Raw genomic sequence first — 16,639 nt, forward strand, 5'->3', positions numbered from 1 at the left:
TCAGTAGAGTTACAGACAACTAAATTAAGCCTCTCACACATATCCAGCAGCATGTTACCTGTGGAGTCGGTGTACCCATCCATATCTTCAACATGCGCATTCATGTCTCCTAATACAATTACTTCACACCGTTTTCCTAGCTCATTGATGTCCGCTTGTTTTCCTCTTTAGCATTTGATCCTGTCCAAAGGTATACAAAGCCTAGAAGTGTTTTCGCCCCTGCTACTTTTTCTTTTAGCCATAAATTCTCCTTGCATTCCTGTTTGACCCTTTGCCAATTTGTATTTTTATGAATGAGTGCTCCAATTCCCCCACCCTTTCTGATACCCTGCACTCTGTTGCAGTATTCCCATGCATAATCAGGGTTATAGGGCGGTTGTTCCATGTCCCTAAGATGTGTCTCTACAAACCCATAAACCATTAAGTTCTCCTGCCTTATTTGTTCTTCCATTTCCCCCCATTTTAGCCTATTTCTGCCCCCTTGCATGTTAATGAACCCTATGTCTGACTTAATTTGGCTCTTGCGCTTATTCCTGTCACCTCTCCTACAGTACCGATGTTTGCGTGTTTGTGGCTCCTGCCTCGAATCGTCCACGCCTACACTGCTTCTTTCAGGGCTCTGGGTCCCCCTAAAAAAGCTGTTGCCTGGCGACCCATCCTGCCCCCTATCCTTTTGCCAGTGGCACCACTGTAGTGAATGCCTTCCTGCACAAAAGGCCGGAAGGCGGTTCCTACACGTCCCTGTTGACCTCCATCATGCTGTACCCGAGTCGTCCGCTCAGACTCCTAATGACCCGATTGGCCTCAACCACCCTCCTTTCTACCTGGTAAGCCTGGCCCTGGACCTCTGGGATAGTGCATATGGTCACATGCACCCTCCCGGAGGCCTCTCTAAGCTTACTCAGCCCAGTCTCAATGTGCCTCTCAAGGTCCTGGCTTCTCCCCTTAAGCACGTCATTGAACCCAGAATGCATAATGACCAAGCTGTCGCTCTCCGTGCTGACCCCAACTACTTCCCGCGCCTTGGTCATTGCTTCCGCCATGCCCTTGCCCGCTTGCGCCTCCACCTGCACTCGCCCGTCCGCCTTCACTCTCACCATCATGCCCTGTTCGGCCCTCCCCACATTGGAGTCCCCTATCACCAGGACCCTTCTACGTGCAAACCATTCGACTGCAGCCTGTGTCCTCTGCCCCTCCCTTTGCGCCCGCTGGCGCCCCTGTGGCTGCAGCGTCGCCTCACTCGGTGCGCGTTGTGCAGCTTCACTATAACTGCGCCGTTTCACCGGCGGCGAGCTGACGACGGCTTGCTCTGGCTCCCTGCCTCCCACTTCGCCTGTAGGGTCTACCCTACTTTCTGAGCTTTACCAACACTTTGTTGTCCTGACCCGACCTTCTCCGCTGCCCGCTTCTCCAGCGCGTCGAGCCGCCTTTCCAGTTCGGCGCTCCTTTCTTTTTCTTCCTCAAGCTCGGCCACGGTCCTTACTAACTGCGCGGCCTGGGCCGCCTCCACCTTGACGAAATTGTCAACTTTCGCCTGCAGTGCTACCCGCTTCTCCTGTTCCTCCCTCAGGTCTGCCTTAAGCTCGTCGAACTTAGCCGCCCAATTCCCTTCCAGTTTTTGGACGGCTTCCCTGACGCCCTCGCACGACCTGCACGTGAAGCTAGACCCCTCCGCGTCTGCTAAATTCTAGAACTTAGTTTCATCGAGGAAGCACCATCGCAGGCACTTGTCGCACTGCACTTGCTCCCCGTCCCCCGCGGCCTTCACGTTCTTCGATTTCATCGCTAGGCCTACGTCCCTAGGCCCAACGAGGAAGTTCGCCAAATCACTCAAGCAAAGCCGACCTCGACCGCTATCCCAAACTAAAATAAAGAATTATCACTCCCTACCCCATGTAAGAATCCGAGGAGCTAGCTGAAAGAATTAACTAAGCCTATCAATAGGTCCCTCCTACCAACTAGGCCTAACGGGGGAGCCGCCAGACCTAGACAAAGCCGGTACGTTTGCTACTCTTACCAAGAATTCAAAATTTGCGCCCCTACTCCATGGAACAGAAAACACTTCAAAACACTAGCTAATGAAGGTAAAAAAGCACTTAGCTACGAACGAAGTCGCTGAAGCCTCGACCACAGGAGCGTCCGTGAGCCGCCGTAACGCCGGAATGGATGGATGGAAGGTAGGAGCGTCCCCTTTGAAACGGGGCGATGGCAGTTGTCACCATGCTCAGATGTTTATTTTGCCTTTCATTTTTATCTGTGTTGTGTGTTATTGAATTTCTCGATTTTCTTTAAGTACGTCTTCCTACCCTTTTAACCTTATGTCACCTCTCTGCTTTTGAGCCACCAAACCTCCAATCGCCTTCTGCTAATTTCGACCGCATATTTATTTACATGACTATTATTATCTCTGAACCCTAGGGCCTCAGGAAGGGTGACTGTGGCCGCATCGACATCAGGATTGATAACATCACATTTTAGTATGAGGTGTTCCATTGTTTCTACATATTTACCACACACAGTACATGTGTCTTCTTCTTCGTTAAATTTCTTTTTATAGCTCTGCGTTCTAAGACATTCTGATCTAGCTTCAAAGAGTAGGGCACTGCCTCTTGAGTCATCATAAAACGCTTCCTTCCTGATCTGCTGTTTCCAGTATCGATATAGTTCCACACTATGCTTATTTTCCATTGAATTTATCCAATTTTTACCTTCCGCATTTTCAACCTGTCGTTTAATGCTCTGTCTTTCTTCGTCCTCGTGTCTGGCATACTTACTGGTTATCTTCCTAGTTCTTTTCCGCCATTGTGAGTCAACGCTCTTTCCGTATACCTATTTAAACACCTTAGCCGCCCACCTGTTATCGTCCAATTTCCTCAGACGTTTTTCGTATAGGATTTTACTCTGAGCTTCCCGTGCTTCGAACGATGCCCAGCCCATATCTCCCTGTACTGCTTCGTTTGTGGTTTTCCCGTGGGCACCTAGTGCTAACCTTCCCACAGCTCTCTGATTTACTTCTAGTCTCGACTGAACCTCTGCCCTTAAACACAGGACCGCATTCCCGAAAGTAAGCCCCGGCACCATTACTCCCTTCCAAATGCCTCTCAGTACCTCATACCTGTTGTACCCCCACAAAGCCTTATGTTTCATTATCCCGGCATCTCTTCGCCCTTTTGCTATGAGAGACTGTTCGTGCTTTTCCGTGTACATCTGCCCTTTGTTTATCCATAATCCGAGATATTTGTATTCGGCCACTCGGTGTATTTCATGGCCTTGTATTGTAAGCGCCTGATCAGTTGTGTCGTTGAAAAACATCCCACCGTACTTAGCTGCACTAAAACTGAAACCTGAACTGTCTCCTTCGTCCCCACTGTAATTAACCAGAGTTTGCAAATCTTCCTGGCTATCTGCTAACAGTACAATGTCGTCCGCATACATTAAACCCGGTAGTCGTTGCTCAACAACCTTTTCGCCTAATCTGTACGACAGATTATACCCTAGATTGCTTCGTTGTAACCTTCTTTCCATGCTTATCATATAAAGCATGAACAGCAGCGGTGATAGAGGACAACCTTGCCTTAATCCTTTGTGAACCTCGACAGTTGTCGTACTCTTAATTCCTTCCCATGTTATTTCAACATTATTTTCTCGATATAGTTCCTGTAGAAAATCAATTACCTCATGCCGATACCGATATACCGGTACGATACCATACCGATACCAATTACCGATACCTTCAGCTTTTAATATGTTCCACAGGAGTTCCCTGTTCACATTGTCGTATGCACCACTTATGTCCAGGAATGCTAAATACAGAGGTCTATTTTCCGCCTTAGCTATTTCTATGTACTGGGTAAGTACGAACAGGCTATCATCTAAGCGCCTACCACTTCTGAACCCGTTCTGAAGTTCTCCGAGTATTCTTTTACTTTCTACCCATGACTGCATTTTTAATTTCACCGCCTGCATCGCCAGCCTATATATAACTGATGTTATCGTGATTGGTCGAAAGGATTTTATGTTCTTCTTATCACCTTTCCCTTTATAAATCAAATTCATTTTTTTGTGTTTCCAGCTGTGCGGAATTTGCTTATTTGCTATGACTGCCTCCAATGCTTTTATCAGCGTTTCCTTGCTTCTTGGGCCAAGTTCATTTATTAACTTGATTGGAATTTCGTCTATCCCCGCGGACGTGCATTTTGGAACATTTGCTTCCGCCTTTTTCTAGTTAAGATTGGTCAGTTCTAAGCTGTTTTCTATTATGCTGTTCTGTGTTGCTCCCTCACTTGGGGCGATTACCCTATCGTCTTTCCTAAATGGCTCTGCTATAACTGAACCAATGTAGTTGACAGCGTCATCTCCCTCTAAACAATTTCCTTCGGCATCGTGAATCTGTTCCTCTTTTCTGTGTTTAGCTTTACCCAGCCAGCTTATATGGTTCCAGAATTTTCTTCCCCCCCCCTTTAGTTGTATCGCGAACTTCAGCCAGCCAGCGATCAGAGGACTGCTTTATTTTAGCCTGGACGAGGACCTGTACTTTTTGTTTCTTTTGTCGATAATATTCCCATTTTTGGCCCATTTCCTCTTCAGATAACTGCGCCCTCTTTGCTTCTCTGTGTTCCCGAGATGCCCACCGTCGTTGTTCGATGGCCTCTCTAATTTCCTTATTCCACCAACTTCGTGGCTTCCCCTTTCCTCTCCAGCAGTTTACTCCTTTTACTTCTTTTATTTTTTTACTAATGAGTAGTTCTAACTGATTATAATCCCACCTTTCCATGGGAGGTTCCTTTATTGCTTCCTCTATGCCAGCCGCTATCTGCGTTATTTGTGCGTCATTTAATTTTGCGTACTCTTTTTGGCTTCCCTACATTTCTCTTTTGAGTAGGGCTCCACCGATGGATGGGTGGATGTTATGAGCGTCCTTTTTGGAACGGGGCGGTGGGTTGCGCCACCAAGCTCTTGCTACTATACTGCCTAATATTCTACCTAGGTTAAACAATGAAAAAAGACACAAAAAACACTATGGACTACCACGCCCAAATTTTCTGATCCCCTATTGCGAACTGTGCTTTTGTACGTCTCCGTCTTTTGTCGTTTCCCTACTTTTCTTCCACCAATCCTCCAGTCGCCTCTTACTAATATCTATTGCGGACATGTTTGCTTTACCACTGCTCCCTCTGAACCCAAGGGCTTCAAGGAGGCCAGTGGTTCCTAAATCGACCGCTGGGTAGACGTCTTCACATTCTAATAAAACATGCTCCGTAGTTTCCCTAGCTTTACCACAGCAAGCACATGCTTCTTCTTCCTTCTTATATCTCTCTTTATAGGTGCGTGTTCTAAGGCATCCTGATCTCGCTTCGAAAAGTAATGAGCTTCCCTTTGAGTTATCATAAATGGTTTCTTCCCTGATTTCGTTTTTTCCTCTTAAGTAGTTACTCATGGCAGGTTTCTTTTCCATTGCCGCCAACCGTGAGATTAATTCAGCTTCTCTGGCTTTCCGCTTGACCTTTGTTGTTGTGTTGTCCACCCTACAGGCCGCATACTTGCTGGTAAGCTTCCTAGTTCTTTTCCTCCACTGTGAATCAATGTTTTTCCTGTACAGATACCTGAACACTCTCCCAGCCCACCTACTTTCTTCCATATTCCTCAGCCGTTCTTCATACTCAATTTTACTGCGAGCTTCCCTCACTTCAAAACTAGTCCAGCCAATATCACCCTGCACAGCTTCATTTGTAGTCTTCCCGTGAGCGCCCAATGCGAGGCGACCCACTGACCTTTGGTTCCCGTCGAGTCCTGATTGTACCCCTGATTTATAGCAAACAACCGCATTTCCAAAAGTAAGTCCTGGAACCATTACACCTTTCCACATACCTCGGAGGACCTCGTACCTATTGTATCCCCATAGCGCTCTGTGCTTCATTATGGCTGCATTTCTCTTCCCCTTTACTGTTATGATTTTTCCTGTGTTTCCATATATCCATTGCCTTCGTTTATCCATATACCAAGGTATTTATATTCTGTTACCCGAGGTATTTCTTGGCCCTGTATCTCCACTGTCTGTTCACTGTTTTCATTGAATACCATAACCCTGATTTTCTAACACTAAACTTGAAACCTAAATCGTTGCCTTCCTGTCCACAGATATTAGCCAGACGTTGCAAATCACTTTGCTTGTTAGCTAGCAACACAATGGCGTCCGCATGAAATAAACCTGGGAGTTGCTGCTCTGTTACTGTACGCGCCTGTTTGTATGAGAGATTAAACCCGATATTACTTCCTTCTAGCGCCCTCTCCATCCTCACCATGTACATCATAAACAACAGCGGGGATAAAGGGCACCCCTGCCTCAGTTTCTTGTTGATATGAACTTTCTCGTCGCTCCTCATCCCTTCCCATTCAACACAAACGGTATTTTCTAGGTAAATCTCTCTCAAAAGCTGTATACAATCGTTACCTAAGCCTTCCCCTTCCAGGATATCCCACAATATGTTGCGGCCCACGTTGTCGTAGGCTTCTGTAATGTCTAAAAAAGGCCACATACAACGCTCTGCTTTCTGCTTTTGATATTTCAATACACTGAGTAAGAACAAACAAGTTGTCATCCAAACGCCTACCTATTCTGAAGCCATTCTGAAGCTCTCTCAAAATGCCATTATTCTCTGTCCATGCTTGAAGCTTTAATTTGATTGCCTGCATTGCTAGCCTGTATATTACCGACGTAATGGTCAACGGTCTATGCGTGTGAATTCTGTCTTTCTCCCCCTTACCTTTATAAATCAAATTCATTCTACTTTGTTGCCAACTGTCTGGTATTCGTCTATCTTTTAAAGTTCTTTCCTCTGCTTTCACCAGAGCTTCCTTACTTTTTGGTCCTAGTTCATTTGTCAGCCTAATGGGAACCTGGTCTAGCCCTGTGGCTGTACGCTTAGGAATTTTCTCTTCCGCTTTCTTCCAGTTTAAATTTGTTAGCACCAGCTGCTTTCCCCCTTGGGTCTCTTTCATGCTCTTTTTTTCAACATGTATAACCTCGTCATTGCCTTGGAAAGATTCGGCTGTTGCTTTTCGGATGTAATTTATTGCCGCTTCTCCTTCGAGTCTGTTTTCATCTTCGTCTAGGATATGTTGTTGTATTGTTATTGACTTCCTGCCTAATAATTTTATGTGGTTCCAAAATATTCTAGGTGCGGCCTTCTGTTTCTCACGTATTTCTGACAACCAACGTCCTCTTTCACCTTTTAATTTTGCTTGCACCAGTAATTTTTTTTTTCAATCAATCAATATTTATTTTTGACAAAAGAAATACAAGATGGGTATAAGTACACATTCGGAGGTCCCGAAGTAACAACTGTCGGGGGGACCTCCTAACAAAACATAAAAAGGGGATAGTAGGATCGTGGCAAACAGTGAGTCATGTCATATATTATACAGTTTCTACATCGGAAATAAACGATAAGATAGAAAAAAAATCTGTTAACAATATCACAGGTATATTCACAGAGTTAAAAAGAAAAAATAATTGAAGAAATCTTAAAAATAACATGCAACAATTAAAACGAGGATAAATGGCACGTAAAACTAACAACGAGGAGAAGTATCAATTAAGGCAAAATTTAGTAACTCGGTAATTGAAAAGTATATTGCGTAATGGTAAAGTGAACAACATACTAATTAATTCTATGTTTGTTAAATTATGCTACGCGTCAGATAAAGTGTTCATGAAATGCTCCTTCGTTCTACGTTTGAATGATAATAATGTAGATGTCTTCATGTCACATGGTATAGAATTCCAAACAGAAACGCCTGAAAACGCGACGGTAAATTTCCCATAGTTAGTTTTTGCTTTTGGAAGAAGAAGATTGAGTTGAGCTGAAAATCTTGTGTTGTTATAATTGATGAGGCTAGAGCGACTAAAACCTGGAATATTAAACTGGGTATTTATAAGACGAAACATAAGTAGCGACAGCTTATGATTGAATAACATGCGTAAAGGTAAAACATTTAGGGAACGGAATATTGGAGCAGAGGGAGACGTATGCGATTGGAATGCAATTAATCGTAATGCCTGCTTTTGCAAAACTTCTAACTGATGAAGATGTGTGGTATATGTATTACCCCAAGATGACAGGCAGTATGAGAGATGACTGTGTATATACGCGTAATATAAAGACATGAGAATGGTTTGCTGGAAAAAAGAGCGAGTTTTTATTATGATGTAAATACCAAATGAGATTTTTTGAATAAGTGATTGAATATGACACTGGAACTTTAGGTTTTCATCTAGTACTACACCAAGAAATTTAGTAGACGTGGATCTTGCAAATACATTATTATTTAGAGACACTACAATAGAATCAATGTGCAAAGATTTTGAAGAATGGAATACCATAAATGTTGTCTTAGATGGGTTAATGGTTAGCTTGTTTTTTACACACCATGAATGAACATTCGTTAGGTCAGCGTTAAGTTTATCCTGCAATGCAAATAAATTTTTATCAGATGCGAAAATGGTAGTGTCATCAGCGTAAAGAAGGCAGTGCGCATGTGTTAATATGTCTGGCAAGTCATTAATGAATATGAGAAATAAAAGTGGCCCAAGTATTGATCCCTGGGGGACACCTGTATTTACAGTTTTTGAAGAGGACAAGACACCATTAAATTCGACTATATATTGTCGGTTAATTAGGTAGTTCCGAATTATTTGTAAAGGCGGTCCAGAAATGCCATATGATTCAAGTTTACTTAAAAGAATACGATGGTTAATTGTATCAAACGCCTTCGTGAAATCAATAAAGAGAGCACCAACTAAGAGGCCTTGATCGATGGCTAATTTGACCCTCTCAGTAAATGTAATAAGCGCTAATTCAGTTGAAAAATTGTCACGAAAACCAAATTGATCAGGAGTTAAAAGATTAAATTTGGATAAGTATTTAGTTAAGCGATTATGTATAAGTTTTTCGATGACCTTACTAAAGAAAGACAAAATGCAGATAGGACGATAATTACTTGTGCATTTATGGTCACCTTTTTTAAATACTGGGATTATTTTACCTGTCTTGAGGCGGTTAGGAAAGATGCCATCTATAAACAGTCTATTTACTATATGTGCTAACGCAGGTGAGATTTCGTTAACGCAGGTGAGATTTCATTTGAACCATAGACTTTTTCTCCCGGTATATTTCCCATTTACTAGTTACTTCATCCTGTGGCAACTGCGCCTTCTTTGCCTGCCTGTGCTCTCGAGATGCTTTCTGTCCTTCGGCGATCGCTTATCGTATCTCCTTGTTCCACCAGCTTTTCGGTTTCTTTTCTCCTTTCCAACGAACATGTTGTTTCTCTTTCCGAATTTCTGTTGTTATTACACTTATAAGCTCACCATATTCCCACTCTTTACTTGGCCATTTGCCAAGTTCCTCCTCAACTCTAGTGACTGTATTTGCTATTTGTTCAGCGTTCAAATTTGGACTGGCCATTTTGCTCTCCTTGCTCTCTTTCCCAACTACATATCCCATTTTCAATATGATGCGTTTATGGTCACTCCCTATGCTGTTAAACCCTTCCTCATCGATGACCATTTCTCTCAACTTATCATGAATTCCTTCTGTCATCAGGCAGTAATCAATGGTCGATTGCCGGTTTCCCACTTCCCACGTGATCTGCCCTTCACACTTAGGCCCTGTATTCACGATCACGAGGTTATTTTGCTCACAAAGATCCAGCATTGACTTCCCGTTATTGTCGGTATAGCCATCTAAATCCTGTATGTGGGCATTCATGTCACCTAATAGGACAATTTGAGCACCACTCCCGAAACCCTTAATATCAGCGCTTATGCATTCCACTAACTCTTTATTCTTCTCTGTGCAATTGTTTTCGGTCCACAAATACATAACGCCCAGCCAAGTTTCTTTCCCACTCATTGTACCTGATAACCAAAGATGCTCTTGACATTGTGAATTTACTCTTTTCCATTTGGCTCCCTGATGGATGAGCGTTCCGACTCCCCCTCCCTTTCTTTCCTACTTAGTTCTGTTGCACCCTTCCCAAACATATTTGTCAATAACTGGTGGCTCTTCTGAGTCTCTAAGGTGCGTTTCTGTAACCGCATACACCCCTATTTGTTCTCTGTGTAACTGCTCCTCAATCTCTACCCACTTTTCCTTTCTTCTGCCGCCCTGCATGTTTATGTAACCTATTGCATGGCGAGCTCTCTTTCTTGTTTTCCTCCTTTTTCTATTATCGACGGCGATGCTCTTCTGATGTACCCCTAGGGGACCTTCTGCATTACTATATCTACTCTGACCTCCTGAGCGCCCGCGGGCCCCCTAAAAAAGCAACAGCGCGACCACCAAGTCGCCAGCCCACTTCACGTGCTAACCTGTAATTGAAGTGGATCCCGTCTCGTTTAAAACCACCGCAACTTCTCACTTCCCTGTTTACTTCGACAACCTCGAAGCCTTTCGGCTCATTTTCCATATTGCCTCATTAGAAGCCACTACGGCTCTATGTACATGACTGTCACGCACAGGCACCTCCGGCACTGTGCACACCACGATCTGCACCTGAGGGGATAGCTCACGCAAGTCGTCCACCCCCTTCGCCAAGCGCTGGGCTAGTCCTGGCCATTTCCTGTTTAGGACGTCATTTAGCCCACCTGCTACTATGACGAGGTTGCGCACGTTGGCATTTTCCGCGAGCTTTTCTATTGCTCGCTTCTAACAGAACCCAGCGTGCGCCCTGGAAATGTCCCTACCGCCACTCTTTTGTCGCCTTTCACCCTCTCCACAATTGCTTTTGAGCACCCAGCCAGGTTTGAATCGCCTGCAATAATCACCCTTTCACTCTCTCCTACCTCTCCCTGCTTCCCTTTGTCATTTTCCGCGTGATTCGGACTCGACAAGGGGCATTGTCCCCTCGGCTCCTGCTTTTTCCGCGTAACGGCCTCGAGGTAGGTGCTGCTCTTTCCAGCTAACCCATCATCACCCTGCCTGCGTTCCACGTATTTCTCTGACCCTCTGGTGCCTGTCGCGTCGGGGGTCTGCGTTCCATTGTCACGCACATTCTCGGTCACAAGGGCGTCCCTGTTCAGCTTTTCCTCGGCTGCTTCCAGTCTCTTTTCGACTATCTTCCGCACCTCACGCTCCGTGTTTAGCTCATTTTTGAGCTCTTGCACCTGTTTGAGAAGCTCTTCCTGGAAACTCTCAATTTTCTGCAGCCTAGTATCGACAAGGGGCATTGTATCCATTGCAGCCTAGTATAGACAAGGGGCATTGTCCCCTCGGCTCCTGCTTTTTCCGCGTAACGGCCTCAAGGTAGGTGCTGCTCTTTCCAGCTAACCCATCATCACCCTGCCTGCGTTCCACGTATTTCTCTGACCCTCTGGTGCCTGTCGCGTCGGGGGTCTGCGTTCCATTGTCACGCACATTCTCGGTCACAAGGGCGTCCCTGTTCAGCTTTTCCTCGGCTGCTTCCAGTCTCTTTTCAACTATCTTCCGCACCTCACGCTCCGTGTTTAGCTCATTTTTGAGCTCTTGCACCTGTTTGAGAAGCTCTTCCTGGAAACTCTCAATTTTCTGCAGCCTAGTATCGACATCACATTGTGTGCCGGTTGATTCGACGCCCTCTCCATTCTCACCCGTCTCCTCATCTGCCTTGAGGGTCGCCACCCGTACTGCCTGCTTTACCGGCTTTCTCGCCATGTATTGCACGGCTTTTTGCAAATACTATAATACTACATCAATGCAGAGCACGTGCCTTCTAGAAAAACCCGATAAGCACAGGATCCAAATCCTCAAGATGCCGCAAAACAACTCTCACCACTGTTTCAAAAACAATCAATGCCGCGGAAACCAAAGGCATGACGCGCTCAACCACGCGGTCACGCTCTCACTTTTCTACCAAACACGCACAGTAAAACCACTAATAGCTATTTGTCTTGCCACTTCCAAGCTACTACTTAAAGACTACAAACACTCAACGTCCCACTAGGCTGCACATGTTGGAACACGTGGCACGAAAGGACGCTCTAATCATCCTGCAAAACAAACGTACACGAAGCACACCCGCGCACCCGAAATACAAGAGACAAATAAAAAAAGGAAAGAAACGGAAAAACCTCCAATTACTATTTAAATGCAAAAACCAGCAAATAAAAACAGAGCAAGCTCAAAGCATGCACAAAAATTTCGTCGTCGCCATGGAGCCCCGAAAAGCACGTCCATTCGCCACAAAATCCAAATCCGCAGTAGCCGGATGGATGGATGGATGTTATGAGCGTCCCCTTTGGAACGGTGCGGTGGGTTGCGTCACCAAGCGCTTGCTACTATACTGCCTAATATTCTACCTAGGTTAAACAATGAAAAAAGAAAAAAAAAACACTATGAACTACCACGCCCAAATTTTCTAATCCCCTATTGCGAACTGTGCTTTTGTACGTCTCCGTCTTTTGTCGTTTCCCTACTTTTCTTCCACCAATCCTCCAGTCGCCTCTTACTAGCTCTTACTAATGTCTATTGCGGACATGTTTGCTTTACCACTGCTCCCGCTGAACCCAAGGGCTTCAAGGAGGCCAGTGGTGCCTAAATCGACCACTGGGTAGACGTCTTCACATTCTAATAAAACATGCTCCGTAGTTTCCCTAGCTTTACCACAGCAAGCACATGCTTCTTCTTCCTTCTTATATCTCGCTTTATAGGTGCGTGTTCTAAGACATCCTGATCTCGCTTCGAAAAGTAATGAGCTTCTCTTTGAGTTATCATAAATGGTTTCTTTCCCGATTTCGTTTTTCCCTCTAGCTGGATGGAAAGATGGATGGATGTTATGAGCGTCCCCATTGGAACGGGGGTGTGGGTTGCGCTACCAAGCTCTTGCTACTATCACTCTAAGAACAGTTTACACCCTTTGGCTTGCCCCTTCTGCCACACAAAAATAATCGTCATCTGCCTTGATGCGTTTCCTTTCTTTATCGCTGCGAGCCCGGAACGTTCCAGTAACGAACGGCACGCGCGTTATCAGCATAGAACAGTTTACACCCTTTGCAGTGCCTCTTCTGATAACGCGCGTGTCGTTCGTCACTGGAGGAGGAGGAGGAGGAAGTAAACTTTATTACTCTAGAAAGAGTAATTTAGCGGTCGTGCCGGATGTGTTGATCTTCTATTGGTTGATGAAGATCTCCGGCCTGCATGGTTGGCGCCCCTATTCCAGGGCACCACTGAGCGTGGCTGCTCGTCGGGCATGATCCACCAGCTTCCGTTGGATGCTAGGGTCGCCGCTGGAGAGCACGCTCTCCCACTGCTTCGCACTCGGATTTTCTATTTTGTGGAATTCCTTATTTGTATTGCACTCCCATGTGATATGTGATAAAGTGTGGGTATTGCACCACACCACGGGCATGTGTCCCTGTATTGACTTGGGAACATTTTGCATAGTATATGTAAATTTGGGAAAGTTCCTGTCTGCAGCTTTCGCCAGTAAACTGCCTGTTGTTGGGTGAGTGTATTGTGGGGCGGGGGATATAAGTTCCGGGCTTGCAGCGAAAAAGAAAGGAAACGCATCAAGGCAGATGACGATTATTTTTGTGTGGCAGAAGGGGCAAGCCAAAGGGTGTAAACTGTTCTTAGAATGTATGCTGCCTGATATCCTACCTAGGTTAACCAATAAAAAAAAAAACACTATGAACTAACACGTCCAAATTTTCTGATCCCCTATTGCGAGCCGTGCGCTTATTACGGCGCCTTTAGCGGGAAATGTTGAAACTAACGTAAGCCTTCCAAAGTGATTCTACTATGCTGGTTTTGTTAGCAGCGGCGCGCGGTCGATTTTTTCGCCCTCTGTGGCCATTTGTTGAACTTGAGAGTGTGCGGGTCCTGTCACTAAGAGCACCATGGAACACCTTAGCATGCCTTAGCGTCACCACGCGAGACTCTCGAACCGAAGCGTGCTCGCAAAATGGAGGACCCCTCGTCGTCAGCAGCGACGGGGTCTCCACGAGCGCGGCAAGGCGATCATGATGGCGCCGACACTAGCGAAGACGTTGACCGCGGAGTGCTGTGCGACGAAGTCTGCGACGAGGAAGAACTCTGCTCCAAGGCGGCTACGGACTTCCTCTCCCTGCGGTCCACGAGCGGCGATCCGTTCCAAGATGGCGAAGAGCCCTTGGACGATGCTGTATACGACCGGAACGGCGAGTTTTTGCTTTTCAAGAAGCCGGACGAGTGGACGCGCGGCGACGCGCTCGCGAACCTTGTGTTTGAGCTGCGGGCAGACGACGAATTGTTCGGGGGAACCGAGCGGCTGCTCTGCGTCCGCGATCTCTTCGAGTCGGGCAAGGAAGGCGCTGTCAAGGACCAAGAGGCCGCCGATGCAAGGAGCGTGGATGCCGAGCCCTCCGACGAGCCACACGTGACCGCGGTGACGCCGACGTTCATTTCAGGTGAAGCACCGCTTGACATTGGGGTGCCTCGGTAGCAGAGAAACGGCACCATCGCGCTTGACGGGGCCTTGCAGCGGCGCGTCACGGTTGCACGAAATGGCGCGGGGGAAAAAAAAAGCGCGCTAATGTTGGTACGCCGTCATTCGGCCGCATTTTGATGGAAAGTGGCAGTGATGCCGTTATCTCACGAAACTGTATTCGTTTACCTTGGGATGTAATGGGCGGCCTTTGGGAGGGCTTCGGTCCTCGACTATGTTGCTATCCACGGGTATTTGACCGCCGCGCGGTCAAATATCCGTGTGCTGAAGCGGCGATTTGTGGCTGACATTCGCAGGAAGGCCAGCACAGCTTACGGCAGCGCGTGCAGCTGAGATCGCTCTATGCGCACCCGCGCCACCAGTGTAGCTCAAGGTATAGCCATCTGCAGCAGTGCTGATTAATCTGTGCATTCCATAATTCGAAAAGAAGAAACTGACGTAGTACATGAACAAAATCTGGGCAGTAGCTCAATGCTTCCATATCTCATATGAAGCGAATATTGACACTATATATATATATATATATCTTTGTAATAAGTCTTTAATATGTAACAACTTCTGCAGAGGCAACCAGGTATGCAAGACTGGGATGAGACTGATTGTGTACACACAGTGTGTGTGCCGTGTCTGCCTCTGTCTACGCTGTACCCAGTTTATGATCATCAGTGTACAGAGGGGTCCACTGTTAAAGGGAATGCTTGAGCGCAGAGCTTGTCAGGATTTTGCTGTCTCGCAAGGGTACAATTGCCTAGATTTACTAGGCAATTCCAATGCATTCCAATGGCTCCGGACAGGCCGCCATTGGAATATGAACCTGGCAACGTTTAACGCTAGAACGTTATCTAGTGAGGCGAGTCTAGCAGTGCTATTGGAGGAATTAGAGGGCAGTAAATGGGATATAATAGGGCTCAGTGAAGTTAGGAGGCCAAAAGAAGCATATACAGTGCTAAAAAGCGGGCACGTCCTGTGCTACCGGGGCTTAGCGGAGAGAAGAGAACTAGGCGTTGGGTTCCTGATTCATAAGAATATAGCTGGTAACATACAGGAATTCTATAGCATTAACGAGAGGGTGGCAGGTCTTGTTGTGAAACTTAATAAAAGATACAAAATGAAGATTGTACAGGTCTACGCCCCTACATCCAGTCATGATGACCAGGAAGTCGAAAGCTTCTATGAAGACGTGGAATCGGCGATGGGTAGAGTGAAAACTAAATACACTATACTAATGGGCGACTTTAATGCCAAGGTAGGCAAGAAGCAGGCTGGAGACAAGGCAGTAGGGGAATATGGCATAGGCACTAGGAATATCAGAGGAGAATTATTAGTAGAGTTTGCAGAACAGAATAATATGAGGATAATGAATACCTTCTTCTGCAAGCGGGATAGCCGAAAGTGGACGTGGAGCAGCCCGAACGGCGAGACTAGAAATGAAATGGACTTCATACTCTGCGCTAACCCTGGCATCATACAAGATGTGGACGTGCTCGGCAAGGTATGCTGCAGTGACCACAGGATGGTAAGAACTCGAATTAGCCTAGACCTGAGAAGGGAACGGAAGAAACTGGTACATAAGAAGCCGATCAATGAGTTAGCGGTAAGAGAGAAAATAGAGGAATTCCAGATCAAGCTACAGAACAGGTATTCGGCTTTAACTCAGGAAGAGGACCTTAGTGTTGAAGCAATGAACGACAATCTTGTGGGCATCATTAAGGAGTGTGCAATGGAAGTCGGCGGTAACTCCGTTAGGCGAGGACCAGTAAACTATCGCAGGAGACGAAAGATCTGATCAAGAAACGCCAATGCATGAAAGCCTCTAACCCTACAGCTAGAATAGAACTGGCAGAACTTTCGAAGTTAATCAACAAGCGTAAGACAGCTGACATAAGGAAGTATAATATGGATAGAATTGAACATGCTCTTAGGAACGGAGGAAGCCTAAAAACAGTGAAGAAGAAACTAGGAATAGGCAAGAATCAGATGTATGCGTTAAGAGACAAAGCCGGCAATATCATTACTAATATGGATGAGATAGTTCAAGTGGCTGAGGAGTTCTATAGAGATCTATACAGTACCAGTGGCACCCACGACGATAATCTAATAGAAAATAGTCTAGAGGAATTCGAAATCCCACAGGTAACGCCGGAAGAAGTAAAGAAAGCCTTGGGAGATATGCAAA

At 45.8% G+C, this 16,639-nt stretch overlaps 1 protein-coding gene and 1 pseudogene across 4 annotated transcripts in view; one reads left to right on the top strand and one right to left on the bottom strand.

Moving 5' to 3' along the window:
• Nucleotides 1–597: 597 nt before the first annotated feature.
• On the bottom strand, nucleotides 598–11,230 carry LOC135909906 (tropomyosin, muscle-like; annotated as a pseudogene).
• Nucleotides 11,231–13,861: 2,631 nt separating this feature from the next.
• Nucleotides 13,862–16,639, top strand: part of LOC135909917 (zinc finger protein ZXDC-like) — a 358,875-nt gene continuing 356,097 nt past the window's right edge. For all 4 annotated transcript variants that reach the window (XM_065441928.1, XM_065441931.1, XM_065441929.1 and 1 more), the window contains exon 1: nucleotides 13,862–14,425. In XM_065441928.1, coding sequence (XP_065298000.1) covers nucleotides 13,942–14,425 — 484 coding nt within the window. In that variant the 5' untranslated portion in view covers nucleotides 13,862–13,941. The remainder of the gene's footprint in view (nucleotides 14,426–16,639) is intronic.

The sequence above is a fragment of the Dermacentor albipictus genome, unplaced genomic scaffold (assembly GCF_038994185.2).
Source record: "Dermacentor albipictus isolate Rhodes 1998 colony unplaced genomic scaffold, USDA_Dalb.pri_finalv2 scaffold_31, whole genome shotgun sequence".
Classification (NCBI taxonomy): domain Eukaryota; kingdom Metazoa; phylum Arthropoda; class Arachnida; order Ixodida; family Ixodidae; genus Dermacentor; species Dermacentor albipictus.